Source organism: Eriocheir sinensis, chromosome 31 (genome assembly GCF_024679095.1).
Source record: "Eriocheir sinensis breed Jianghai 21 chromosome 31, ASM2467909v1, whole genome shotgun sequence".
Lineage (NCBI taxonomy): Eukaryota > Metazoa > Arthropoda > Malacostraca > Decapoda > Varunidae > Eriocheir > Eriocheir sinensis.
Genome location: NC_066539.1, coordinates 16166278 through 16192745, shown reverse-complemented (window position 1 = coordinate 16192745; position 26468 = coordinate 16166278). Strand labels below are relative to the sequence as shown.

Below are 26468 nucleotides of genomic sequence, written 5' to 3'. Positions count from 1 at the left end.
CATTGAACGCTTGTGATTTTAACGCCGCGCATTTCGTAATCGAACTTCTTATTTCTTGTTCCAACTTGAAGGACCTTGCACTTGTCTACGTTAAAGGGCATCTCCCATCTATCCGATCAAGCTGAAATTTTGTGCAAATCCTCTTGGAGGCTTTGCCTGTCTTCGTCAGTGAGAACCGAGTTACCAATCTTTGTCTCATCTGCAATTTTACTAATGCGATTATTGAGTCCAACATCCACATCGTTGATGTAAATGATGAAGAGCACTGGGCCAAGAACCGAGCCCTGAGGGACGCCACTAGTGGCCGGCGCCCACTCTGAGTTAAATCCGTCAATCACCACTCTTTGTTGTCTGTTCCTCAACCAATTCGCGATCCATTGGTTTACTTGACCGTCAATACCTATTTGCTTTAATTTATAAAGTAATTTATGATGTGGGACTTTATCAAACGCTTTCTGGAAATCAAGATAGACTACGTCCAATGATTTGGTTACGTCATAAACTGAGAAGAGGTGGTTATGAAAGGTCAATATGTTTGATAGGCAGGATCTTTTGTTACGGAAGCCATGTTGTGCATCCCCAATTAATGAGTGGCTTTCAAGGTAACTCATAATTTTGTCTCTAATTATGCTCTCAAGTAGCTTACCTACAACTGAAGTTAGAGAGTGAGAGAACGAGAGAGAGAGAGAGAGAGAGAGAGAGAGAGAGAGAGAGAGAGAGAGAGAGAGAGAGAGAGAGAGAGAGAGAGCAAACACATTGCCCAAAAGGCCTCCCACAGAGTCTCCTGCCTGCGAAGGGTGGCCAGCTTCCTCGACAAAAAAGGGAGGCTGTTGCTCTACAAGATCCAGATACGGCCTTACCTGGAGTACGCTACCCTCTCTTGGATGTCGTGTGCTGCCTCGCACAGCGGGAGACTCGACGCCATCCAGAGACGGGCACTGCGACTGGTGGATGCGGCAGACCCACCAACCGGGCAGGAAACTCTCAGCTCCGTCGACTCCTTGGAACACCGCAGGGACGTAGCTGCTCTTGTGGTGTTTCATAAGGCACAAGTGCAGGGAGTGCCACATCTGGTGGGCTTACGCCAACCTCCGAGAGTCACCACGCGGGACACGAGAACGGTGCTATCCCGTGGTGACGCAGTGGAGGTGCCGTGTTCCCGTACCAGCCAGCACCAGCGCACATTTCGGGAAGAGTCTGCCGGATGTGGAACATGTTCACGGCCTGTGTACCAAACATCCGGGAGATGAACACCCAAAAAATAAAACTGTCGGCCCACCACTGGAGGGCCTCACTCCCCACTCCACTGACACTCGTGATGGAGCATTGACACGAGTGTAGTGTGCAGTGCGCTCACATATATTCTGTATTGTATGTTTTTTTTATAGTATATATATTTTTTATAGTTTATGAAGTTATTTTTTATATAGATTTTATTCTGCCCTTTGAATAGGCAGCACACGACAGTGCACCTTTGGGTATGTAAATATTATACATGTGCCTATGTTTAAATAAAAAAAAAATAAAAAAAAGACGGAGAGAGAGAGAGAGAGAGAGAGAGAGAGAGAGAGAGAGAGAGAGAGAGAGAGAGAGAGAGAGAGAGAGAGAGAGAGAGAGAGAGAGAGAGAGAGAGAGAGAGAGAGAGAGAGAGATCGCCGCTACTTCCAAAAATGATGACATCCCACAAGTCCTGGTCTCACAGGAGATACAGGAATCAATTTGTTAAGACACGTGACCTAGATGCTATTGAAAAAGTGGCCTCCTCAGAGAGGTCGGAGGAGCCGGAACGGAAAAAAACTAAACCGAAGAAAGTCATCAGCAGATCTAACCTCGTCATCATCACCCGTGTATGAATCAGTCTGCATTCTCTTCATGAAAAGCAGCAAATATCTCATGAACAGCAAAACAAGAGAGCCCTTGATCCAATGCGTCGAACAACGTTCAGATCAGACGGTCTGGCAGGCAGCAATTTTTTTTTTTTTTTTTTTTTTTTACAGCTAAGGAATCAGCTCAAGGGCAACAACAACAAAAAAAGGAGTAAAGAAAAAGCCCGCTAATCGCTGTTCCCACATAGACAAAAGTGAAAAGTGGCGAAAAGAGGTCAAAATTCGGGTGGAGAATTGTCTTGATACACTCCTGTTGAAAGAGTTCAAGTCATAGGCAGGAGGAAATATACAGTGTGAGGGATGAAAGAATGGAGATGCTGGTTAACTTTTGCATAATGGGTATGGACTGTATAGGAATGAGCTAGAGTAGAAGGTCGTGTACAGCGGGGTCACGGGAGGAGGGGAGGCATGCAGTTAGCAAGTTCAGAAGAGAAGTCAGCATCAAAGCATGGAATACAAATTCGATCATAGATTGTTCAAGACTAACTTTTTGAAGAAGCAGATTATTATTTTTTTTAATGATTGTCATTCAGTCACTATTATGATAGTCATTCATCAGTATGAAAAGAGAAAAAAAATCCGACAACTATCACGCATCTGCATCTTTCCAGTTATGAAGGCCGCGATAACGGCTACAAAAAACAATAGTCCCCTATAAGAGACGGCGACGCCGGCAGAACATGTCACCAGAGTCAACCATGAAGACCCTCGTCCTGTGCCTGCTCCTTGCCGGGGCCCTCGGTAAGTAGATCTCCTCTCTTCGTCACTTGGTCAATAATTACCCAATGAATCAACCACTCAATCACTCATAAACACAACCACTAATTCACTCGCTCACCCATTCAGCAGCTTTACCACACTTACGATGTCTTCTGCATCTCCTGCACTCACTCGCCCAATCATTCAGCAAAATTATCACGCTGATAATGTCCTATATCTAAGTTGAATTATTGCACCATATCTCACGTTTAGAAACATGATAAACTTTCGGATCTCAATGCCCTGATCAAAGATATTAAAGCAATATTTAACTTTACAACAAATCATGACCAGTATTTCTTTTGCATACACAAACTACACGGGTCTACATCTCAATCTATTAATCCCAAAGCTTAGGGGTGAAGTCAGGCTTATATAGAAGCATCTGGTGAATTTTGTAATTAGCCCCACGCTATTTAAACCTATTAAATATCAACTTTTCAAACTTACTCCAACAGCCGCCCCCTCCCGTAAGCCCACTTACCGTCGGGGTCTCAACAAGATCGTCGGGGGACAGGATGCCTCGCCAGGACAGTTTCCCTACCAGCTAAGCTTCCAAGACATTTCCTTCTCTTCTCCCTTCCACTTCTGCGGTGCTTCCATCTACAACGAGAACTGGGGCGTGTGTGCCGGTCACTGCGTCCAGGGAGAGGACTTCAACAACCCTGACTACCTTCAGGTAAATACTTATCCACACAATAATGAAGTTAAAAAAAACTATTTTGCCGCCAGCAATCCTCTTTGTATCTCATACTCTCATTCTGACATTATTTCGTTGCAGGTTGTTGCTGGCGAGCAAAAATTGTACGTTGATGAGGGTAACGAGCAGGCGATTGTTCTGTCCAAGATCATCCAGCACGAAGATTACAACGGGTTCACCATCAGTAACGACATTTCCCTTCTCCAACTGTCCTCCCCTCTGACCTTCAACAGCTTTGTTGGATCTGTCGGTCTGCAGACTGTAAAGGAGTACATGGGAGACTGCGTTGTGTCCGGCTGGGGTACAACCTCGGAGGGAGGCAGCAGTGCCTCTGTCCTTCAGTATGTCGATGTCCCCACTGTCAGTGACGCTGACTGTCGCGCCGCTTACGGACAAAACGACATCGAAGACTCCATGATCTGCGCTGGACTACCCGAGGGAGGAGTGGACGCCTGCCAGGGTGACTCTGGTGGACCTATGGTGTGTGGCGGCCTCCTGACCGGCATCGTGTCCTGGGGCTATGGCTGTGCCCGCCCTGACTACCCCGGCGTGTACGCTGAGGTGGCCTACTTCACGGACTGGGTCGTAGCTAATGCTGTGTAAATTCCATTTTTCTCTCTGGCTGCTGTGCTGCCAGAAACAATAAACACGTCACAGAGAACTTTGCTTTCAATAAAACCAAGTTATGATGGTGTTTCGACATGTATAGCGCAGACCGGTAGCGCACACACACACACTCCGGTAGCTCAATAGGCTAGAGCGCCGCGCTGCAATGCTCCACGGCCAAACAGGCGGCGGTTCGAGCCCCGGTCAGGCCGGATTTTTCCGTTGACTAGGAATGGTTAATGCCCCCCTTTCAGCAAGGGGGATGGGGTGTGTGGTGTGAGGTCCTGGCAATACCCAGAGAACGACGATAATGAGCATGCACTTGCTCGTGTGGGGAGGGTACCTGCTGGTGAAAGCGAGTTCAACTCGTGATCAGGCCGTGGTGAATTACACACACACACACACATACACACACAAGAAAACTAACACATACAAACATACAATCAAACAAACGAACAAATCAACAAATGGACAGACCAACACACACACAAACAATCAAACAAACAAACGTACACACACACACACACACACACACACACACTATCTAACCAACTAACACACACAAACAAACAAAAGAACGACCAAATCAACAAACGAACAGACCAACACACACACACAAACAATCAAACAAACAAACAAACAGACCAACACACACACACACACACACACACACAGATGCCGTACGAAGAGGACGTGGTCTGGGGAGCTCCCTCCTGTGTTGTGTCGTCTACAAAAACCGGGTTGAGTTTTCGCAAGGTCAGGGCGTGCTCTGAGTGGGCCCGTCTCCTGTTTATAGAATTTAAAGCTGGTGTAGGATGAGGGGTGGCAGACACCGAAAAGAGGAAGAGGAACTGGAGCAAGACAGAAAATGCGAGAATATATATATATATATAAATATATGTGTATATATATATATATATATATATATATATATATATATATATATATATATATATATATATATATATATATATATATATATATATATATATATATATATATATATATATATATATATATATATATATATATATATATATATATATATATATATATATATATATATATATATATATATATATATATATATATATATATATATATATATATATATATATATATATATATATATATATATATATATATATATATATATATATATATATATATATATATATATATATATATGCCTATTTCTTTTTAATATTCACATATTTGCTAGCATTGCAATTGAAGGTTAGATCTGATAGATCTACATACTAAAGGAAGAAAGCCATCTCATGCCGCTTGGCGCGCTTTTTTTTTTTTTTTTTTTACAACTACGATAATGTTCGCAATTTCTTTTATTTGTTTTGTATGTTCATTATTTCTTTATTATTATTATTAGTTTTAGTAGTAGTAGTAGTAGTAGTAGTAGTAGTAGTAGTAGTAATAATAGTAGTAGTAGTAGTAGTAGTAGTAGTAGTAGTAGTAGTAGTAGTAGTAATAGTAGTAGTAGTAATAGTAGTAGTAGTATTGTTATTATTATCATTATAATTAGTAGGCTAGTGGTAGTGTTTACAGGAATGATACCCCCAAGATCTCAGTGAATCTTTCTTTGAAAGGGCGCAATTTAGGTCCTAATGGGGAGGGGGCCGCGCTGTCGCCCCCCCCCCCCCCACACCCCCTCACTGGTGTGGTCTCCCCATCAGAAAAAACACGTAAAAAAACTAGAAAGAATACAAAGGATGGCAATGAAAATGGTTCCAGAACTAGAGGGATTGTCATATGAAGAAAGGTTTAAGGAAATGGACCTGCCAAGGTTGATACAAAGAAGAGACTCAATCGCTTCTTCTACCTCACACAGTTTATGCATTTCTTCTCAGCCATGGAACAATCCTTCGATTAATGATCACCAGCGCATTTGAAACATTTTGGGGCTTCTCCATTGCTCTTAGCAGCACAGTTGGGCTCAAGATGGCCGTATCTCTGACAATGATAACATATAACTGCATGGTATATATCACTATGTATATTCCCCATTCTAATTTTAACTTGTGATTCTTGTGAACCAGCTTTCTCAAAGGTTGGGTCGCATCTCAAAATGTAGTGCATCGTACCGCCAGCTGCAGGCTTACTAAAAATCAGCTCAATCTTATCCTCAACACCCTCAATTGTGTGTAAGAACTCATTGCGGTCTGAGATGGTCTCCTTTATTTTTTCCTTAGTCTCCTCTTAATGCACATTGCATATCATGATCTTTGGTTTCATCTTTCCAACACTCTTGATACTAATTTGCTCAACAGACTCCAATTTTTGAGCAGCCTCATCCCTTGTGTTCTCATTATCAAAATTCATGACAATATTACCCCCATCTATGAATCTTGACTCAGTTATTTGAATACCATTCAATGCCTGGGAGACCTCATCCTTCATATCTGTTGCCTTCTTTTCCTGGATAGAAGCTTTCTCAACTAGGAGATTCTTCTTCACTTTCCTGCCTCTCATCGCCACCTCAGCCCAACTGGAATCAGCATGCTCAGCAAGAAGCGTGTCAACACCTGATCCCAGCTCCTTATTCACCTTCTCAGCCCTTGATTCAACCTCAGCCTTAACCACCGATATTTCTTTAGATAATTCTTGCTTGAATTCATTCAATTTTTCCACAATGCTGGTAGCCAGAGACGCTTTATGGAGGCATGGGGTGCATATCCAATCTATTTTGGGTATATTATCCTGCTTGATCCCAGTCAAATTAGCACACTTCACATGACACCACCAAGGACACAAACAGCATCCAATCCACTTCTCGCCTGAGAATTCCACACCAACAGCACAAATCCCCCAGTCCCTTGGCCTTGCCAGTCATGTCGACACTTTCTGTGTGGAGCTAGACGCAACACACATCCGCTCAGGACCACGACCACTCACTCACTTACTTAGAAGAAAGTTTTATTGTACTTTCACCTCCTCCTCCTCCTCCTCCTCTTCCTCCTCTTCTCTGATTATATCCCACCCTCTTTTCCATCCTTTCGTCCTCTAGCACTCCTGTCTTCCCTTCTGAACCTAATTCTATTCATTCCTCCTCACCTGTCGTACGCTTCTTCGCTTTCAGGAGAAGCAGAACGATGCTCTTCCAATCGGGCCAATCTCAGGAAGTGGTCCTGGCAAATTAATAGATTTCTGCAACCTCTGCTTCCTGGCTGGGAAAAGTTTGTGTCCTGAACACACGGTCAGCAGAATATTTTGACGTTGGTATTATTTTTTTTGTTTTAGTTGCTGCTTGCTTGTGAAGAACTAATTTTTGCTATTGCATCATGCTGCTGCTGCTGCTGTGAAAACGCAAGTAATGTTGATGTGACAAAATCTGGCGAGATGTTTCCGCTTTAAAGGTTGTCATTTCTCTTTTAATTAGCAATCATGATAGTGTATTACCGCTGTACGACGTCGCTTCAGATGCTCAAGTCTATACGTGCTATTATATAGGACCACTTGAATTTTTATTTAGGGCGTTTTAGGACTAGCGTGCAAGATTTTGGTTTAATTTTGGCCTGCCGACTCTGAAGTCGGGTTGACAGGAAGGCTTTGCGAGTTATTGTTACTCAGTTAAGTATTTCAGGAGCAACGGCGTCCTTGAGAGTTTATGTCAGGTACGTCGCTATGAAACAAATATTTCTTTGTCGACGAAGATTATTTTTACCTATGCTTGATACTGAATTTTGCTTTGAATGTCTTTATAATTCGATACTACAATACGTTTGTTGTTCATCAGCTCTAGGCGATACTGTGAAGTTTGCACCGACAATTCATATTCTTTTGTTCATTAATGATCTATCCAAAAGAAACTACTCTGTTCACTTACGTCGATGACTCTTCTGCGATCCTCAATATCTTTCAACATAAGATCCTCCCAACATAATTACAGGACTTAAGGCTGGACGCTACATAACGCTTAAAGTCTGACCTTGCTATCATTTTTGAATGGGGCAGAAGGAAACTGTTGTTCTTCCATGCATCAAAAACTCAGTTTCTTCACCTGTCAACTTGACATAATCTTTTAAACACCTATCCCACTCTTTTCGATAAAACTATAAAACTCAGTTATCTCCTGCTTCCACAACAAACATTCCCGGCCTATTCCTAACTCATAATCTTAACCGGGAATTTCATAGCTCATGTCTTGCTAAATCAGCTTCCCCGAGGTAAGCCGTTCAGTATCGTCTCCAGCTTTTTTCCCCCTCCCAGATGCTAACCTTATACAGAGGTCTTGTTCGCCCTCGTATGGAGTATGTATCTTGTGTGGGGGCTTTCACACACACAGCCCTTCTGGACAAGTAGAGTTAATGTTCTTCGTTTCAACAACTCCCCTCCCCTTACTGACAGTGTTTTACTTTCTAAACTTCACCGCAATGTTTCTAACTGCATGCTCTTCTGAACTTTCTAACAACATGCATCCACCCGTCCCACGGTACCGCTACACACGACTTTTTACAATGCTATCCAAATCCCTTAAGCAAGAGTTAATTAGCATCTTTATTCTTTCATCCCTTTTGGCTGCTAAACTCGACAACAGTCTTCATTCGTCTGAATTTCCTCCTGCCTACGACTCTTCCAATAGTGGAATATCAAGACACCTCTCGATCTTAAATTGACCCTTTTTGCTGGCTACTCAGTTCTGTTTACTTTTACATGAGCAGCGCTTAGTGGGCTTTATTATTTTTTGTTTTGTTTTTGCTCGAGGCTGCTTCCTTTAATGTGAAAAAAAGTTCTTAATGTATCCTTTACTTGATTTGTAAGCTAAGACTACACGTGTGTGTGTTGGTCTGTTCGTTTGTTTGTTAGTGTTAGTGTTTGTGTGTTTATCTGAGAATGTGTGTGTGTATGTGTGCGTGTGCGTGCGTACGTGCGTGCGTGCGTGTGTGTGTGTGTGTGTGTGTGTGTGTGTGTGTGTGTGTGTGTGTGTGTGTAATTCACCACGGCCTGATCACGAGTTGGACTCGCTTTTGCCAGCAGATACCCTCCCGGCGTCTGGGTACTGCCAGGACCTCACACACCACACACACCATCCCCCTTGCTCAAGAGGGGACGGTAACCACTCCTAGCCAACCGAAAGAATCTGGTGTGTGTGTATGTGAGTGTGTGTGTGTGTGTGTGTGATTGTGCCACCGGTCTGCGCTATACATGTCGAAACACCATCATAACTTGGTTTTACTGAAAGCAAAGTTCTGTGTGACGTGTTTATTGTGTCTGGCAGCACAGCAGCCACAGAGAAAAATGGAATTTATACAGCATTAGCTGCGACCCAGTCCGTGAAGTAGGCCACCTCAGCGTACACGCCGGGGTAGTCAGGGCGTGCACAGCCATAGCCCCAGGACACGATGCCGGTCAGGAGGCCGCCACACACCATAGGTCCACCAGAGTCACCCTGGCAGGCGTCCACTCCTCCCTCGGGTAGTCCAGCGCAGATCATGGAGTCTTCGATGTCATTTTCTCCGTAAGCGGCGCGACAGTCAGCGTCACTGACAGCGGGGACATCGACATACTGAAGGACAGAGGCACTGCTGCCTCCCTCCGAGGTTGTACCCCAGCCGGACACAACGCAGTCTCCCATGTACTCCTTTACAGTCTGCAGACCGACAGATCCAACAAAGCTGTTGAAGGTCAGAGGGGAGGACAGTTGGAGAAGGGAAATGTCGTTACTGATTCTGAACCCGTTGTAATCTTCGTGCTGGATGATCTTGGACAGAACAATCGCCTGCTCGTTACCCTCATCAACGTACAATTTTTGCTCGCCAGCAACAACCTGCAACGAAATAATGTCAGAATGAGAGAATGAGATATAAAGAGGATGGCTGGCGGCAAAATAGTTTATTTTTTTAACTTCATTATTGTGTGGATAAGTATTTACCTGAAGGTAGTCAGGGTTGTTGAAGTCCTCTCCTTGGACGCAGTGACCGGCACACACGCCCCAGTTCTCGTTGTAGATGGAAGCGCCGCAGAAGTGGAAGGGAGAAGAATAGGAAATGTCTTGGAAGCTTAGCTGGTAGGGAAACTGTCCTGGCGAGGCATCCTGTCCCCCGACGATCTTGTTGAGACCCCGACGGAAGGCGGGCTTACGGGAGGGGGCGGCTGTTAGATGTAAAGTGAGAATTGGGTAATTTCTAGGTGATTTTTAGTTTTTTTTAGTGAGGAAGATAATGAGAGATTTAGGTATCGAGTATGCAAGAATGAGAAAGTTTGATGAAGATGGAGCACTTACCGAATGCCCCGGCGAGGAGCAGGCACAGCACGATGGTCTTCATGGCTGACTCTGGTGATGATGGTGCCGACGGTGACGCCTTTTATAGTACGGGATTGCCGCAACCGTTACCGTGACCTCTACATGCTGAGATAAGCCAAATGTCTTTTTATCTATACGTATGGGAAGTCCGCATTATTCAGCGTTGGTGTCCTCAGTGAATGTATTGATTACTCAACCATAGAAGGTAATTTGACAAGTGCCTGTAATTATTTTTTTGTGTAGAGCAAAGCAATCACGGAAGATTATTTGAAGAAAGGACTCTGCTAAAGTTTTTTGCTGTTCATATTGAAATAAGGAAACTATATTCTAGCGAGATCATAAAAATTCCTTATGCAAGAATTAACCAGCATCTTCATTCTTTCATTCGTTCCATCAGTAAATCTGGAACATCCTTCCTCCGTCTGTATTTCCTCATACCTACGACTTGAACTCTTTCAAGCATTAAGACATCTCTCCGTTCGAAATTGAGGAAATGATTGAACTGAAAAAACAAAAATTAGGAAACTAAACAATTATATCAAACCCTCTTTCCTGTAATATTATTCACAAAGTCCACCTCTTTCAAGGCTTTTGAAATTAATACAAAATCCATTACTTTTCCAGGACAGAAAAAATGAAAATAAAATTCCATGAATTTTCCATGACGTTTCCAGACCACGACCACCCCGTTAGGACATGGCTGATTATGAAGTAAAGGCTACAGAGTGGCCTGAGATTAACGGTCAAAATTAAATTAAAATTAGGTCTAAAAAGGGCTGCCAATAGCAGTTCTAGTAAAAAAGTCTAACCTCGCTAGAATATAGTTTCCTTATTTCAATATGAACAGCAAAAAACTTTAGCAGAGTCCTTTCTTCAAATACTCTACCGTCCCACTCACGTGATTACTTTGCACTACACAAAAAAATAATTACAGGCACTTGTCAAATTACCTTCTATGGTTGAGTAGTCAATAGATTCACTGAGGACACTAACGCTGAATAATGCGGACTTCCCATACGTATAGATAAAAAAACATCTGGCTTATCCCAGCATGTAGAGGTCACGGTAACGGTTGCGGCAATCCCGTACTATAAAAGGCGTCACCGTCGGCACCATCATCACCAGAGTCAGCCATGAAGACCATCGTGCTGTGCCTGCTCCTCGCCGGGGCATTCGGTAAGTGCTCCATCTTCATCAAACTTTCTCATTCTTGCATACTCGATACCTAAATCTCTCATTATCTTCCTCACTAAAATAAAAAATAAAAATAAAATAAAAAATCACCTAGAATTTACCCAATTCTCACTTTACATCTTACAGCCGCCCCCTCCCGTAAGCCAACCTTCCGTCGGGGTCTCAACAAGATCGTCGGTGGACAGGATGCCTCGCCAGGACAGTTTCCCTACCAGCTAAGCTTCCAAGATATTTCCTTCGGATTTCACTTCCACTTCTGCGGCGCTTCCATCTACAACGAGAACTGGGGCGTGTGTGCCGGTCACTGCGTCCAAGGAGAGGACTTCAACAACCCTGACTACCTTCAGGTGAATACTTATCCACACAATAATGAAGTTAAAAAAAAACTATTTTGCCGCCAGCCATCCTCTTTGTATCTCATACTCTCATTCTGACATTATTTCGTTGCAGGTTGTTGCTGGCGAGCAAGATTTGGACGTTGATGAGGGTAACGAGCAGGCGATTGTTCTGTCCAAGATCATCCAGCACGAAGATTACAACGGGTTCACCATCAGTAACGACATTTCCCTTCTCCAACTGTCCTCCCCTCTGACCTTCAACAGCTTTGTTGGATCTGTCGGTCTGCAGACTGTAAAGGAGTACATGGGAGACTGCGTTGTGTCCGGCTGGGGTACAACCTCGGAGGGAGGCAGCAGTGCCTCTGTCCTTCAGTATGTCGATGTCCCCGCTGTCAGTGACGCTGACTGTCGCGCCGCTTACGGACAAAACGACATCGAAGACTCCATGATCTGCGCTGGACTACCCGAGGGAGGAGTGGACGCCTGCCAGGGTGACTCTGGTGGACCTATGGTGTGTGGCGGCCTCCTGACCGGCATCGTGTCCTGGGGCTATGGCTGTGCACGCCCTGACTACCCCGGCGTGTACGCTGAGGTGGCCTACTTCACGGACTGGGTCGCAGCTAATGCTGTATAAATTCCATTTTTCTCTCTGGCTGCTGTGCTGCCAGACACAATAAACACGTCACACAGAACTTTGCTTTCAGTAAAACCAAGTTATGATGGTGTTTCGACATGTATAGCGCAGACCGGTGGCATAATCACACACACACACACACACCAGATTCTTTCGGTTGGCTAGGAGTGGTTACCGTCCCCTCTTGAGCAAGGGGGATGGTGTGTGTGGTGTGTGAGGTCCTGGCAGTACCCAGACGCCGGGAGGGTATCTGCTGGCAAAAGCGAGTCCAACTCGTGATCAGGCCGTGGTGAATTACACCCACACCCACACACACACACACACACACACACACACACGCGCGCACGCACGCACGCACGCACGCACGTACGCACGCACACGCACACTGACTTATCTTTCGGCCACCTCTTTGGATTCTTTTTAGGAGCAGCGAGTGGCGGGCTTTTTTTTTTTATTAATGTTTGCTTTTTTGTGCCCTTGAGCTGTCTCCTTTGCTGTAAAAAAAAAAAAAAAAAAAATACACACACACACATACACAGATAAACACACAAACACTAACACTAACAAACAAACGAACAGACCAACACACACACGTGTAGTCTAGCTTACAAATCAAGTAAAGGATACATTAAGAACTTTTTTTCACAATAAAGGAATCAGCCTCGAGCAAAAACAAAACAAAATATAATAAAGCCCACTAAGCGCTGCTCATGTAAAAGTAAACGCTTAAAGTCTGACCTTGCTATTATTTTTGAATGGGGCAGAAGGAAACTGTTGTTCTTCCATGCATCAAAAACTCAGTTTCTTCACCTGTCAACTTGACATAATCTTTTAAACACCTATCCCACTCTTTTCGATAAAACTATAAAACTCAGTTATCTCCTGCTTCCACAATAAACATTCCCGGCCTATTCCTAACTCATAATCTTAACCGGGAATTTCATAGCTCATGTCTTGCTAAATCAGCTTCCCCGAGGTAAGCCGTTCAGTATCGTCTCCAGCTTTTTTCCCCCTCCCAGATGCTAACCTTATACAGAGGTCTTGTTCGCCCTCGTATGGAGTATGTATCTTGTGTGGGGGCTTTCACACACACAGCCCTTCTGGACAAGTAGAGTTAATGTTCTTCGTTTCAACAACTCCCCTCCCCTTACTGACAGTGTTTTACTTTCTAAACTTCACCGCAATGTTTCTAACTGCATGCTCTTCTGAACTTTCTAACAACATGCATCCACCCGTCCCACGGTACCGCTACACACGACTTTTTACAATGCTATCCAAATCCCTTAAGCAAGAGTTAATTAGCATCTTTATTCTTTCATCCCTTTTGGCTGCTAAACTCGACAACAGTCTTCATTCGTCTGAATTTCCTCCTGCCTACGACTCTTCCAATAGTGGAATATCAAGACACCTCTCGATCTTAAATTGACCCTTTTTGCTGGCTACTCAGTTCTGTTTACTTTTACATGAGCAGCGCTTAGTGGGCTTTATTATTTTTTGTTTGTTTTGCTCGAGGCTGCTTCCTTTAATGTGAAAAAAAGTTCTTAATGTATCCTTTATTTGGATTTGTAAGCTAAGCATTACAGGAAAGAGGGTTTGATATAATTGTTTAGTTTCCTAATTTTTGTTTTTTTCAGTTCAATCATTTCACGGAGAGATGTCTTAATGCTTGAAAGAGTTCAAGTCGTAGGTAAGGGTGAGGAAATACAGACGGAGGAAGGATGTTCCAGATTTACTGATGGAACGAATGAAAGAATGAAGATGCTGGTTAATTCTTTCAATATGAACAGCAAAACTTTAGCAGAGTCCTTTCTTCAAATAATCTTCCGTGATTGCTTTGTTTCACACAAAAAAATAATTACAGGCACTTGTCAAATTACCTTCTATGGTTGAGTAGTCAATACATTCACTGAGGACACCAACGCTGAATAATGCGGACTTCCCATACGTATAGATAAAAAGACATTTGGCTTATCTCAGCATGTAGAGGTCACGGTGGCAATCCCGTAATATAAAAGGCGTCACTGTCGGCACCATCATCACCAGAGTCAGCCATGAAGACCATCGTGCTGTGCCTGCTCCTCGCCGGGGCATTCGGTAAACTTTCTCATTCTTGCATACTCGATACCTAAATCTCTCATTATCTTCCTCACTAAAAAAAACTAAAAATCACCTAGAAATTACCCAATTCTCACTTTACATCTAACAGCCGCCCCCTCCCGTAAGCCCGCCTTCCGTCGGGGTCTCAACAAGATCGTCGGGGGACAGGATGCCTCGCCAGGACAGTTTCCCTACCAGCTAAGCTTCCAAGACATTTCCTATTCTTCTCCCTTCCACTTCTGCGGCGCTTCCATCTACAACGAGAACTGGGCGTGTGTGCGGTCATCATGTCCAAGGAGAGGACTTCAACAACCCTGACTACCTTCAGGTAAATACTTATCCACACAATAATGAAGTTAAAAAAAATAAACTATTTTGCCGCCAGCAATCCTCTTTGTATCTCATACTCTCATTCTGACATTATTTCGTTGCAGGTTGTTGCTGGCGAGCAAAAATTGTACGTTGATGAGGGTAACGAGCAGGCGATTGTTCTGTCCAAGATCATCCAGCACGAAGATTACAACGGGTTCAGAATCAGTAACGACATTTCCCTTCTCCAACTGTCCTCCCCTCTGACCTTCAACAGCTTTGTTGATCTGTCGGTCTGCAGACTGTAGTACATGGAGACTGGGTGTTGTGTCTGGCTGGGGTACAACTCGGAGGGAGGCAGCAGTGCCTCTGTCCTTCAGTATGTCGATGTCCCCGCTGTCAGTGACGCTGACTGTCGCGCCGCTTACGGAGAAAATGACATCGAAGACTCCATGATCTGCGCTGGACTACCCGAGGGAGGAGTGGACGCCTGCCAGGGTGACTCTGGTGGACCTATGGTGTGTGGCGGCCTCCTGACCGGCATCGTGTCCTGGGGCTATGGCTGTGCACGCCCTGACTACCCCGGCGTGTACGCTGAGGTGGCCTACTTCACGGACTGGGTCGCAGCTAATGCTGTATAAATTCCATTTTTCTCTCTGGCTGCTGTGCTGCCAGACACAATAAACACGTCACAGAGAACTTTGCTTTCAGTAAAACCAAGTTATGATGGTGTTTCGACATGTATAGCGCAGACCGGTGGCACAATCACACACACACACACACACACACACACACACACACACACACACACACACACACACACACAAACACACACCAGATTCTTGGATGGTGTGTGTAGTGTGAGGTCCTGGCAGTACCCAGACGCCGGGAGGGTATCTGCTGGCAAAAGCGAGTCCAACTCGTGATCAGGCCGTGGTGAATTACACACACACACACACACACACACACACACACACACACACACACACGCACGCACGCACGTACGCACGCACACGCACACATACACACACACATTCTCAGATAAACACACAAACACTAACACTAACAAACAAACGAACAGACCAACACACACACGTGTAGTCTTATCTTACAAATCAAGTAAAGGATACATTAAGAACTTTTTTTCACATTAAAGGAAGCAGCCTCGAGCAAAACAAAACAAAAATAATAAAGCCCACTAAGCGCTGCTCATGTAAAAGTAAACAGAACTGAGTAGCCAGCAAAAAGGGTCAATTTAAGATCGAGAGGTGTCTTGATATTCCACTATTGGAAGAGTCGTAGGGAGGAGGAAATTCAGACGAATGAAGACTGTTGTCGAGTTTAGCAGCCAAAAGGGATGAAAGAATAAAGATGCTGATTAACTCTTGCTTAAGGGATTTGGATAGCATTGTAAAAAGTCGTGTGAAGCGGTACCGTGGACGGTGGATGCATGTTGTTGTAGAAAGTTCAGAAGAGCATGCAGTTAGGAAACATTGCGGTGAAGTTTAGAAAGTAAAACACTGTCAGTAAGGGGAGGGGAGTTGTTGAAACGAAGAACATTAACTCTACTTGTCCAGAAGGGCTGTGTGTGTGAAAGCCCCCACACAAGATACATACTCCATACGAGGGCGAATAATTCCTCTGTATAAGGTTAGCATCTGGAGGGGAAAAGCTGGAGACGACATGCTACTCGAACGGTTTACCTCGGGGAAGCTTGATTCAGCAAGATATGGCCATGAAATTCCTGGTTAAGATTAAGGAGCGTTAGGAAGAAGGAATGTTTTGTTAGGAAGCAGGAGATAACTGAGTTTTATAGTGTTTATCGAAAAGAGTGGATAGGTGTTTTAAAAGATTATGTCAGGTTGACAGGTGAAGAAACTGAGTTTTTGATGCATGGAAGATACCAAAAGTTTCCTTCTGCCCATCTTAAAAATGATAGCACAGACTCTTACGTTATGTAGCGTCCAGCCTTAAGTCCTAATTATGTTGGAGGATCTTATGTTGAAAGATATTGAGGATCGCAGAAGAGCTACTGACGGGTGAACAGAGTAGTTTCTTTGGATAGACTAATAATGGAATGCGAATAAGGAATGTCGGTGCAAACTTCACAATATCTTGCTGTCCAAGATAATCCAGAACGAATATTACCACGTTTTCACAATCAGTAACGACATTTCCCTTCTCCAACTGTCCTCCCCTCTGACCTTCAACAGCTTTGTTGGATCTGTCGGTCTGCAGACTGTAAAGGAGTACATGGGAGACTGCGTTGTGTCCGGCTGGGGTACAACCTCGGAGGGAGGCAGCAGTGCCTCTGTCCTTCAGTATGTCGATGTCCCCGCTGTCAGTGACGCTGACTGTCGCGCCGCTTACGGAGAAAATGACATCGAAGACTCCATGATCTGCGCTGGACTACCCGAGGGAGGAGTGGACGCCTGCCAGGGTGACTCTGGTGGACCTATGGTGTGTGGCGGCCTCCTGACCGGCATCGTGTCCTGGGGCTATGGCTGTGCACGCCCTGACTACCCCGGCGTGTACGCTGAGGTGGCCTACTTCACGGACTGGGTCGCAGCTAATGCTGTATAAATTCCATTTTTCTCTGTGGCTGCTGTGCTGCCAGACACAATAAACACGTCACACAGAACTTTGCTTTCAGTAAAACCAAGTTATGATGGTGTTTCGACATGTATAGCGCAGACCGGTGGCATAATCACACACACACACACACACACACACACACACACACACACACACACACACACACACTCACATACACACACACCAGATTCTTTCGGTTGGCTAGGAGTGGTTACCGTCCCCTCTTGAGCAAGGGGGATGGTGTGTGTGTGTGTGAGGTCCTGGCAGTACCCAGACCCCGGGAGGGTATCTGCTGGCAAAAGCGAGTCCAACTCGTGATCAGGCCGTGGTGAATTACACACACACACACACACACACACACACACACACACACACACACACGCGCGCGCGCACGCACGCGCGCACGCACGCACGCAAGTACGCACGCACACGCACACATACACACACACATTCTCAGATAAACACACAAACACTAACACTAACAAACAAACGAACAGACCAACACACACACGTGTATGCTTAGCTTACAAATCAAGTAAAGGATACATTAAGAACTTTTTTTCACATTAAAGGAAGCAGCCTCGAGCAAAAACAAAACAAAAAATAATAAAGCCCACTAAGCGCTGCTCATGTAAAAGTAAACAGAACTGAGTAGCCAGCAAAAAGGGTCAATTTAAGATCGAGAGGTGTCTTGATATTCCACTATTGGAAGAGTCGTAGGCAGGAGGAAATTCAGACGAATGAAGACTGTTGTCGAGTTTAGCAGCCAAAAGGGATGAAAGAATAAAGATGCTAATTAACTCTTGCTTAAGGGATTTGGATAGCATTGTAAAAAGTCGTGTGTAGCGGTACCGTGGGACGGGTGGATGCATGTTGTTAGAAAGTTCAGAAGAGCATGCAGTTAGAAACATTGCGGTGAAGTTTAGAAAGTAAAACACTGTCAGTAAGGGGAGGGGAGTTGTTGAAACGAAGAACATTAACTCTACTTGTCCAGAAGGGCTGTGTGTGTGAAAGCCCCCACACAAGATACATACTCCATACGAGGGCGAACAAGACCTCTGTATAAGGTTAGCATCTGGGAGGGGGAAAAAAGCTGGAGACGATACTGAACGGCTTACCTCGGGGAAGCTGATTTAGCAAGACATGAGCTATGAAATTCCCGGTTAAGATTATGAGTTAGGAATAGGCCGGGAATGTTTGTTGTGGAAGCAGGAGATAACTGAGTTTTATAGTTTTATCGAAAAGAGTGGGATAGGTGTTTAAAAGATTATGTCAAGTTGACAGGTGAAGAAACTGAGTTTTTGATGCATGGAAGAACAACAGTTTCCTTCTGCCCCATTCAAAAATGATAGCAAGGTCAGACTTTAAGCGTTATGTAGCGTCCAGCCTTAAGTCCTGTAATTATGTTGGGAGGATCTTATGTTGAAAGATATTGAGGATCGCAGAAGAGTCATCGACGTAAGTGAACAGAGTAGTTTCTTTTGGATAGATCATTAATGAACAAAAGAATATGAATTGTCGGTGCAAACTTCACAGTATCGCCTAGAGCTGATGAACAACAAACGTATTGTAGTATCGAATTATAAAGACATTCAAAGCAAAATTCAGTATCAAGCCATAGACTTCACAACTAGTTGACGGGAAATCTCTTCAGTCTTGGCGCGCTGGCTTCGCGTAAGGGGCCGATTGTTATGGCGACTTTCACTGCGACAACTCAAACACACTCTGCGTTCTTACTCCGAATTTCAGTGGAAACAGGACGAAATCTTCAAGTTTTAGTGCATACAAGCAGGCAGGAGTGTCTCTAGAGTGATTTGGTCGAGGATTCAAAGTAACTTATATAAAATAGCACCATGCGTGCACTTTGAAAACGTTGTGTAAAAAATGGCAAATTTGCGTAACTTTAGGTTGAAATCTTTACGTAAAATGAATGATAACTGTAGGATAGTGAAGTCCACAGTTTTACGTATTAGGAAACAAGAAATGTACGTTTAGTTAGTGCCTACATGGCAACTCAGCTCAGTTCCCGCGTCGCCTAACTCGCCTTAGGCACGCAGTCAGCTGGGCACTTCCCCTCTGTAAAGGATTATCGCTGTCCTGCCTCTGTTTACTCTCCAAGTAAAGGACCTACAGTTATTCATCGTCTCTGTACCCTTCCCCACAACTGCAAGGATCCAGAGGACGATACAAGAAGACACAGAAGGCAGTGGATCCAGTGGAAGTGACGGAGGAGACACAAGATATGAGGACGCCGCGACCCCGTGGAGTAAACTGTGGAGGAGCCGTACTACGCCATCAGTGCAGTGACTCAGTGTTGTGTGCAGTGCAGTGGTGTGTTCAGTGCAGTGTGGTAGTGAGGGGGCTGTTCACTACGTCCTACGGGGTCGAGTATGTGTGCATGGGGAAGGCCAACTCTGACCCGACTGAGCACTCTTTCGGCAAGCGCCGCACCATGTGCGGCGCCAACTACTGGACGAGCGTGCAGAACTTCATGGTGAGCAACAGGTTGGCCCAGCGCCTGCATTTGCTGAAGCTCGTCGGGTTCTTCCCCGGGACGTGCAGGCCGACCTGGACCGAGCCAAGGCAGAGGAGAAGGAGGACGACGAGGTGATCTTGGCCCAGCTTGCCAGGGAGCTGGCCGACGACCAGCCGGACCCGCCGACGGACGAGTTGCTCCTCGCCGCGGTCGGCAACTACGCCGGCTACCTGGCCAGGAAGGTCCAGGCCAACTCCTCTGGCCGAGTGCTGCAAGCAGGAGCTTGCCCAGCAGGAGGAGATGAAGATTACCGTGGAGCTCGAGAGGGGCGACCCGCCCTCTGTGATGTTCGACGCCCTGGTCGAGCTGGTCGACAGGGGAGAGCTGGAGACGGGCCGGGCGGTCCTGAAGCGGCCATCTCTCCCAATGGCCCACATGGCGTCCTTCGGGATGTCGCTGTGGGACTCCCTGATGCAGGGAGGACAAGAAGGAGCGCAGGTTGAGGTTCCTCTCCTTGCCATGCGCCACAGGGACGGGTTCAGGCACCTCCTGGAGTTCCTGGCGGCCTCAGACCCGACCTTGCAGGGGTACAGGTGCCAGGAGGGCACAACCTGGCCAACACCATCTTGCCGCACATCAGCAGGTCCCTCTTCAACTGTTTCGGTGCTAATTTCTCCAAGGACGTGACCTCAGAAGCGAGGAAGAACAAGGCCTTGAAGCAGCCGACCGGCAGGAAGAGGAGCAGTATCGAGGAGGGCAGGAAGGAGACGGCGAGGAACAGGGACGTGTACAAGTCCAGAAACTGACTGGGGCCCACAAGTCATAGGCCAAAAGGCTAAAGTGATTGTTCAGGGACGAGGGCCAGATAGCCGGCAAGACGTGCTGCGGCAATAGTGACATCGGAATTCAACCAAAATAAGTTGTGATTGTATATAGAAAAATGAATAGTTTGCTTTTGTTGAGTAAAATTAAGATGTTTCTGCATGCTTTCCTCAAGTATTAAGTTTCTAATGTGAAAATTAAGTGATTTATTAGATGTTAAAAACTTACGTAAAAAATTGCACTAAATAAAAAAATAATAAGTAGCTATTTCGGGCAAAAACTTATAAGATATGCTAAATATTGCTATTGATTCTGAAAATATAAGTGATTATCTCTGCATTTGGTGATGTTTGTGCATCTAGCGTAAAATCTGAGGATTTTATAGCCTTTTTAAGTTTTGTTATACTTATATAAAAAACAATTAATCGGGATTTTATTAGGGAACGACTTTGAATTTTTTGATACCGCTGCTCATGGAGACTCATATATGCCTAAGGGAGGTGCCTGTTTTAGTTTCAGGTCGCTAGCTGCTTTGGTTTTGAAAATATTTAAATTTTAAATTTTTGAAAATCGGCCCCCTGCGAATCGGCCCCGCGCCCCGTTTCCCGTCAAGAGATTGTGAAGTCTATGATCAAGCATAGGTAAAAATAATCTTCGTCGACAAAGAAATATTTGTTTCATAGCGACGTACCTGACATAAACTCTCAAGGACGCCGTTGCTCCTGAAATACTTAACTGAGTAACAATAACTCGCAAAGCCTTCCTGTCAACCCGACTTCAGAGTCGGCAGGCCAAAATTAAACCAAAATCTTGCACGCTAGTCCTAAAACGCCCTAAATAAAAATTCAAGTGGTCCTATATAATAGCACGTATAGACTTGAGCATCTGAAGCGACGTCGTACAGCGGTAATACACTATCATGATTGCTAATTAAAAGAGAAATGACAACCTTTAAAGCGGAAACATCTCGCCAGATTTTGTCACATCAACATTACTTGCGTTTTCACAGCAGCAGCAGCAGCATGATGCAATAGCAAAAATTAGTTCTTCACAAGCAAGCAGCAACTAAAACAAAAAAAATAATACCAACGTCAAAATATTCTGCTGACCGTGTGTTCAAGACACAAACTTTTCCCAGCCAGGAAGCAGAGGTTGCAGAAATCTATTAATTTGCCAGGACCACTTCCTGAGATTGGCCCGATTGGAAGAGCATCGTTCTGCTTCTCCTGAAAGCGAAGAAGCGTACGACAGGTGAGGAGGAATGGATAGAATTAGGTTCAGAAGGGAAGACAGGAGTGCTAGAGGACGAAAGGATGGAAAAGAGGGTGGGATATAATCAGAGAAGAGGAGGAAGAGGAGGAGGAGGAGGAGGAGGTGAAAGTACAATAAAACTTTCTTCTAAGTAAGTGAGTGAGTGGTCGTGGTCCTGAGCGGATGTGTGTTGCGTCTAGCTCCACACAGAAAGTGTCGACATGACTGGCAAGGCCAAGGGACTGGGGGATTTGTGCTGTTGGTGTGGAATTCTCAGGCGAGAAGTGGATTGGATGCTGTTTGTGTCCTTGGTGGTGTCATGTGAAGTGTGCTAATTTGACTGGGATCAAGCAGGATAATATACCCAAAATAGATTGGATATGCACCCCATGCCTCCATAAAGCGTCTCTGGCTACCAGCATTGTGGAAAAATTGAATGAATTCAAGCAAGAATTATCTAAAGAAATATCGGTGGTTAAGGCTGAGGTTGAATCAAGGGCTGAGAAGGTGAATAAGGAGCTGGGATCAGGTGTTGACACGCTTCTTGCTGAGCATGCTGATTCCAGTTGGGCTGAGGTGGCGATGAGAGGCAGGAAAGTGAAGAAGAATCTCCTAGTTGAGAAAGCTTCTACCCAGGAAAAGAAGGCAACAGATATGAAGGATGAGGTCTCCCAGGCATTGAATGGTATTCAAATAACTGAGTCAAGATTCATAGATGGGGGTAATATTGTCATGAATTTTGATAATGAGAACACAAGGGATGAGGCTGCTCAAAAATTGGAGTCTGTTGAGCAAATTAGTATCAAGAGTGTTGGAAAGATGAAACCAAAGATCATGATATGCAATGTGCATTAAGAGGAGACTAAGGAAAAAATAAAGACTACCATCGAGGTTTATAAATGGATGAAGGGCTTTAATAAGGGAGACATTCATAAGGTGTTGTTGGTAAGAGAACCGGGTAGGACACGAAGTAATGGGTTTAAACTGGATAAATTCAGATTCAACAGGGACATAGGCAAAAATTGGTTTACTAACAGGGTGGTGGATGAGTGGAATGGGCTTAGCAGTCATGTGGTGAGTGCCAATACAATTGTCACATTCAAAAATAGACTAGATAAATTCATGGACAGCGATATTAGGTGGGGTTAGATACACGGGAGCTTAGGGTTAAAGGAGCTGCCTAGTACAGGCCTACCGACCTCTTGTAGACTCCTGCGTTCTTATGTTCTTATCTCAGACCGCAATGAGTTCTTACACACAATTGAGGGTGTTGAGGATAAGATTGAGCTGATTTTTAGTAAGCCTGCAGCTGGCGGTACAATGCACTACATTTTGAGGTGCGACCCATTGTGAGAAAGCTGATTCATGAGAATCATGACAAGTTAAAATTAGAATGGGGAATATACACAGATAGAGACAGATACCATGCAATTATATCATCATCATCATCATCTTTATTTAATACCCAGGATCTGGCCCTTACCTTTTACGTACTCTGCCCACGCGCCATACCCCAGCCACACAGATTACTAACCCCGATCTCCATGTGTTTGAAGCGACTCGCCACACACACCACAGCCTTGATTTTGTTCGTTGCCACTTGCCACCAGCCTTAGTCCCACCCACACACCCACAACCTCCAACACCAGCCATCCCATACACCGCCAACTGACCATTTCGCTGTTGCGCTGTTGACGTTAATACCACCTACATAACCAAAACACATTCCATCAATATTTCTCAACCAGCAACAGATATACAGAGACCTGAACGCTCCCTCGTCAGTGCTCTTTATCAACACATAAAAAACGTTCCCAATCTTTCCTCTTATAACTTTCTTAAATAAAAATAATAGCAAGTCTTTCAAATATCAGGGTCTCTCTCTCTCTCTCTCTCTCTCTCTCTCTCTCTCTCTCTCTCTCTCTCTCTCTCTCTCTCTCTCTCTCTCTCTCTCTCTCTCTCTCTCTCTCTCTCTCTCTCTCTCTCTCTCTCTCTCTCTCTCTCTCTCTCTCTCTCTCTCTCACACACACACACACACACACACACACACACTAACACCTTCATTCTGGTCTCTGTTGATGCCCTTCCAAAGCCAAATCTGCATGGAAATTGCAGTCCCAGGCGACTAAACCCTTCTTCCTCCTCCTCCTCCTCCTCCTCTTCCTCCTCCTTTCTGCAGTAAGTAAAGAAAGGGATCTTGGAATCACTATATCAAGCGATTTAAAGCCCAGTCAGCATTGTTCAGAGGCAGTTAAAACCGCAAACAGATTGGTTGGTTTCATCGGACGAGTCTTTAATAATAAATCGGTAAAAGTAATATTAAAACTGTATAATTCGCTAGTTCGACCCCATCTAGAGTAATGTGTACAGTTTTGGTCTCCCCATTACAGAAAAGACGTAGAAAAGTTAGAACGGGTTCAACGGAGAATAACAAAAATGATTCCTAGATTGAGAAATTTATCTGTTGAACAAAGGCTTAAAGATTTTTTTTTTTTTTTTTACGTGTACGCCTATAGCGCCGGCAGGCTTGCTTGAGGGGCCTGGATGGTAGTTGGCCCCAGCCCATCATGGTGCAGGCAAGTGTTTATAGTAGCGCCATCTTCTCTTGGCTCATGCTGCCCCCCCGGAACTCGTTCTTGATTCACTTGGACGGTTTCCTCCAAAGTCCGGGTTGATGGGTGGTCTTCAGGACAGCATGTGGGTAATTTAAAGCCACTCGGCGGTGACTGAAAAAACCGAGGTGGTAGCGTAGGGATTCGAACCCGCGTCGTCCATCACCCGGTGAAAGTGGGCCCAGCACGCTGCCACTCATCCACCGCCTACCCAAATCTATTCAGCCTATCAAAACGAAGAATGCGAGGCGATCTAATCGAAGTGTTTAAAATGTTCAAACGATTCAGTGATATTACTGCGGAAGATTACTTTACAATTGACAGATCAAACAGAACAAGAAATAACAATTTCAAGATAAGTGGTAAAAGATTCTCGTCGCACGAAGCCAAATACTTCTTCCTCAATCTAGTCGTTAATGTCTGAATTTCTCTACCCTGTGATATCGTTGATAGTACAACAGTTACGGCCTTCAAGAACAGATTAGACAAGTATTTTGAATCCAACCTGCAACTAAGACATTACTCATTGTCGTAATAACGTTAAGTTCTTTCGAATACTGGTGTCCTTGTCCGTTTTTATCGCCCGGTTAGTGGTAGCAGTAATGCTAGTCCTTTCCTCTTTCATACATAATATCCATGCAGTTTTTACATACTGCATGGTTCTTTTTCCTTTCCTGCAATCTTTGGCTGGAGGGATGTAGGGGTGGAGAGGAGCCTTCGCCTTTGCTGTCCTTCATCTTCCAACTTTGATCAGATAGTTAGTGTAGCTTGTCACAAATAGCCTCGTAAGGACGATCATGTCTGCTGTTGTTTGTTCTTTCTTTGTGTTTCTTTGTGTTTCTCCTCCTCCACTACTCCTTCAGTCCCTATCTTTCGAAAACCTTTTGCAATCCTCACCCAATTACTGTCCTTTATTCCTTCCTCCTTCCTTGTCGGTCGTCTTCGTCGCCTATAGTATCATCTGAGGTCATCAGAGGTGCGGGTGAACAAACTGGAAATGTTGCGGGTGAGGGACGGGTGAGGGTTCAGCCAGGGCCAAAGGGCCCTGGGTTCAGTTATGTAAAGAAGCGCGGGCGCGGGGCGAGAGCAGGGACACTAATCCTGGGTGCGGGGAGGGAGGGGAGGGACAGGAGTCGAGATGAGCAGCCACTTCCATGATTTTATGGGGTGAGGCTGGAATGTTGTGTTTGGTTAACAGGCAAATTCTTAAATAATCAACCCGTGCTTAGCCACACCATGGGCTGAGGGCTTCTGCACGAGGTGGGAAGTGATTGACGGCAGACGCCCATATTCTGACTGGGGTTCCCCTTGGTAAGCCAGGGTGGATGCAGGCCCGGCCGCATATTCCCAACTCTCTTTGGGTATGTGGTCCCTGGGTGAAGACGCTCGGCTGTAGCTTCGAAACTAACCATGGGGCGTTCTGGAAAATACTCTCATTGTGAGTCCCACTCAGAACTTGACAAGGCCACCAAGTTTTTCCAACAATACCCACGATTCTGCGAAGGCACTTGATATCAAATGCCTCGACACATCTCTCTAAGTCACTATTCAATGTCCATGTCTCACAGCCGTACAGTTAGACAGGGAGCACAAATGACTTAGATTCGAATAATTGTCTTCCTGCATAGATATCGAGAACGCCATGTACTCGTGTTGAGAGAATCCATAACACCGTGGGCCAGATAAATCCGTTGAGTGACTTCCGTACAAAATCAACCATTGTTATGCACAACGCTATCAAGGAATGTGAAACTTTTGGTAATCTCGATGTCGTCACCATATGCATGAACAGACTGAACTGTGTCATCCAGTAACGCCCCAAGCGACTGTACTTTGGTTTGGGCCCAGGAAACCAGTCCCAGTGGTTTTGCCTCCTCATGAAACACATCGAGAGCCATCACCAGGTCCTCCAGCGAATACGCGAGAAATA

At 44.9% G+C, this 26468-nt stretch overlaps 4 protein-coding genes and 1 pseudogene across 4 annotated transcripts; 4 read left to right on the top strand and 1 right to left on the bottom strand.

Annotated features, from left to right (window-relative positions):
* The first annotated feature begins 2566 nt into the window (after positions 1 to 2566).
* Positions 2567 to 4006, top strand: LOC127005969 (trypsin-1-like). Its single transcript, XM_050875448.1, has 3 exons — positions 2567 to 2627; positions 3104 to 3324; positions 3427 to 4006. Exons 1-3 carry the CDS (start codon positions 2567 to 2569, stop codon positions 3946 to 3948), a joined length of 804 nt encoding a protein of 267 aa, XP_050731405.1. The 3' UTR covers positions 3949 to 4006.
* A 5147-nt stretch (positions 4007 to 9153) lies between these two features.
* LOC127005972 (trypsin-1-like) lies at positions 9154 to 10354 on the bottom strand. The gene is made up of 3 exons (XM_050875451.1): positions 10190 to 10354; positions 9839 to 10059; positions 9154 to 9733 (listed from the first exon to the last, which is right to left on the bottom strand). The coding sequence occupies exons 1-3, from the start codon at positions 10230 to 10232 to the stop codon at positions 9212 to 9214; spliced, it is 786 nt and encodes a 261-aa protein (XP_050731408.1). The 5' UTR covers positions 10233 to 10354; the 3' UTR covers positions 9154 to 9211.
* An 864-nt stretch (positions 10355 to 11218) lies between these two features.
* Positions 11219 to 12434, top strand: LOC127005971 (trypsin-1-like). The gene is made up of 3 exons (XM_050875450.1): positions 11219 to 11386; positions 11531 to 11751; positions 11855 to 12434. Exons 1-3 carry the CDS (start codon positions 11344 to 11346, stop codon positions 12374 to 12376), a joined length of 786 nt encoding a protein of 261 aa, XP_050731407.1. The 5' UTR covers positions 11219 to 11343; the 3' UTR covers positions 12377 to 12434.
* Positions 12435 to 14420: 1986 nt separating this feature from the next.
* LOC127005975 (trypsin-1-like) lies at positions 14421 to 15481 on the top strand (annotated as a pseudogene).
* A 1030-nt stretch (positions 15482 to 16511) lies between these two features.
* Positions 16512 to 17423, top strand: LOC127006007 (trypsin-1-like). The gene is made up of 2 exons (XM_050875491.1): positions 16512 to 16529; positions 16871 to 17423. The coding sequence occupies exons 1-2, from the start codon at positions 16512 to 16514 to the stop codon at positions 17363 to 17365; spliced, it is 513 nt and encodes a 170-aa protein (XP_050731448.1). The 3' UTR covers positions 17366 to 17423.
* Positions 17424 to 26468: the final 9045 nt, after the last annotated feature.

Bases quoted from the DNA above. Each gene is read 5' to 3' on its own strand.
- LOC127005969 (XM_050875448.1), top strand. From the start codon at position 2,567: ATGTCACCAGAGTCAACCATGAAGACCCTCGTCCTGTGCCTGCTCCTT. The intron at 2,628-3,103 runs GTAAGTAGATCT...TTACTCCAACAG, and splicing joins GCTCCTTGCCGGGGCCCTCG to CCGCCCCCTCCCGTAAGCCC. The intron at 3,325-3,426 runs GTAAATACTTAT...ATTTCGTTGCAG, and splicing joins ACAACCCTGACTACCTTCAG to GTTGTTGCTGGCGAGCAAAA.
- LOC127005972 (XM_050875451.1), bottom strand. From the start codon at position 10,232: ATGAAGACCATCGTGCTGTGCCTGCTCCTCGCCGGGGCATTCG. The intron at 10,060-10,189 runs GTAAGTGCTCCA...TACATCTAACAG, and splicing joins GCTCCTCGCCGGGGCATTCG to CCGCCCCCTCCCGTAAGCCC. The intron at 9,734-9,838 runs GTAAATACTTAT...ATTTCGTTGCAG, and splicing joins ACAACCCTGACTACCTTCAG to GTTGTTGCTGGCGAGCAAAA.
- LOC127005971 (XM_050875450.1), top strand. From the start codon at position 11,344: ATGAAGACCATCGTGCTGTGCCTGCTCCTCGCCGGGGCATTCG. The intron at 11,387-11,530 runs GTAAGTGCTCCA...TACATCTTACAG, and splicing joins GCTCCTCGCCGGGGCATTCG to CCGCCCCCTCCCGTAAGCCA. The intron at 11,752-11,854 runs GTGAATACTTAT...ATTTCGTTGCAG, and splicing joins ACAACCCTGACTACCTTCAG to GTTGTTGCTGGCGAGCAAGA.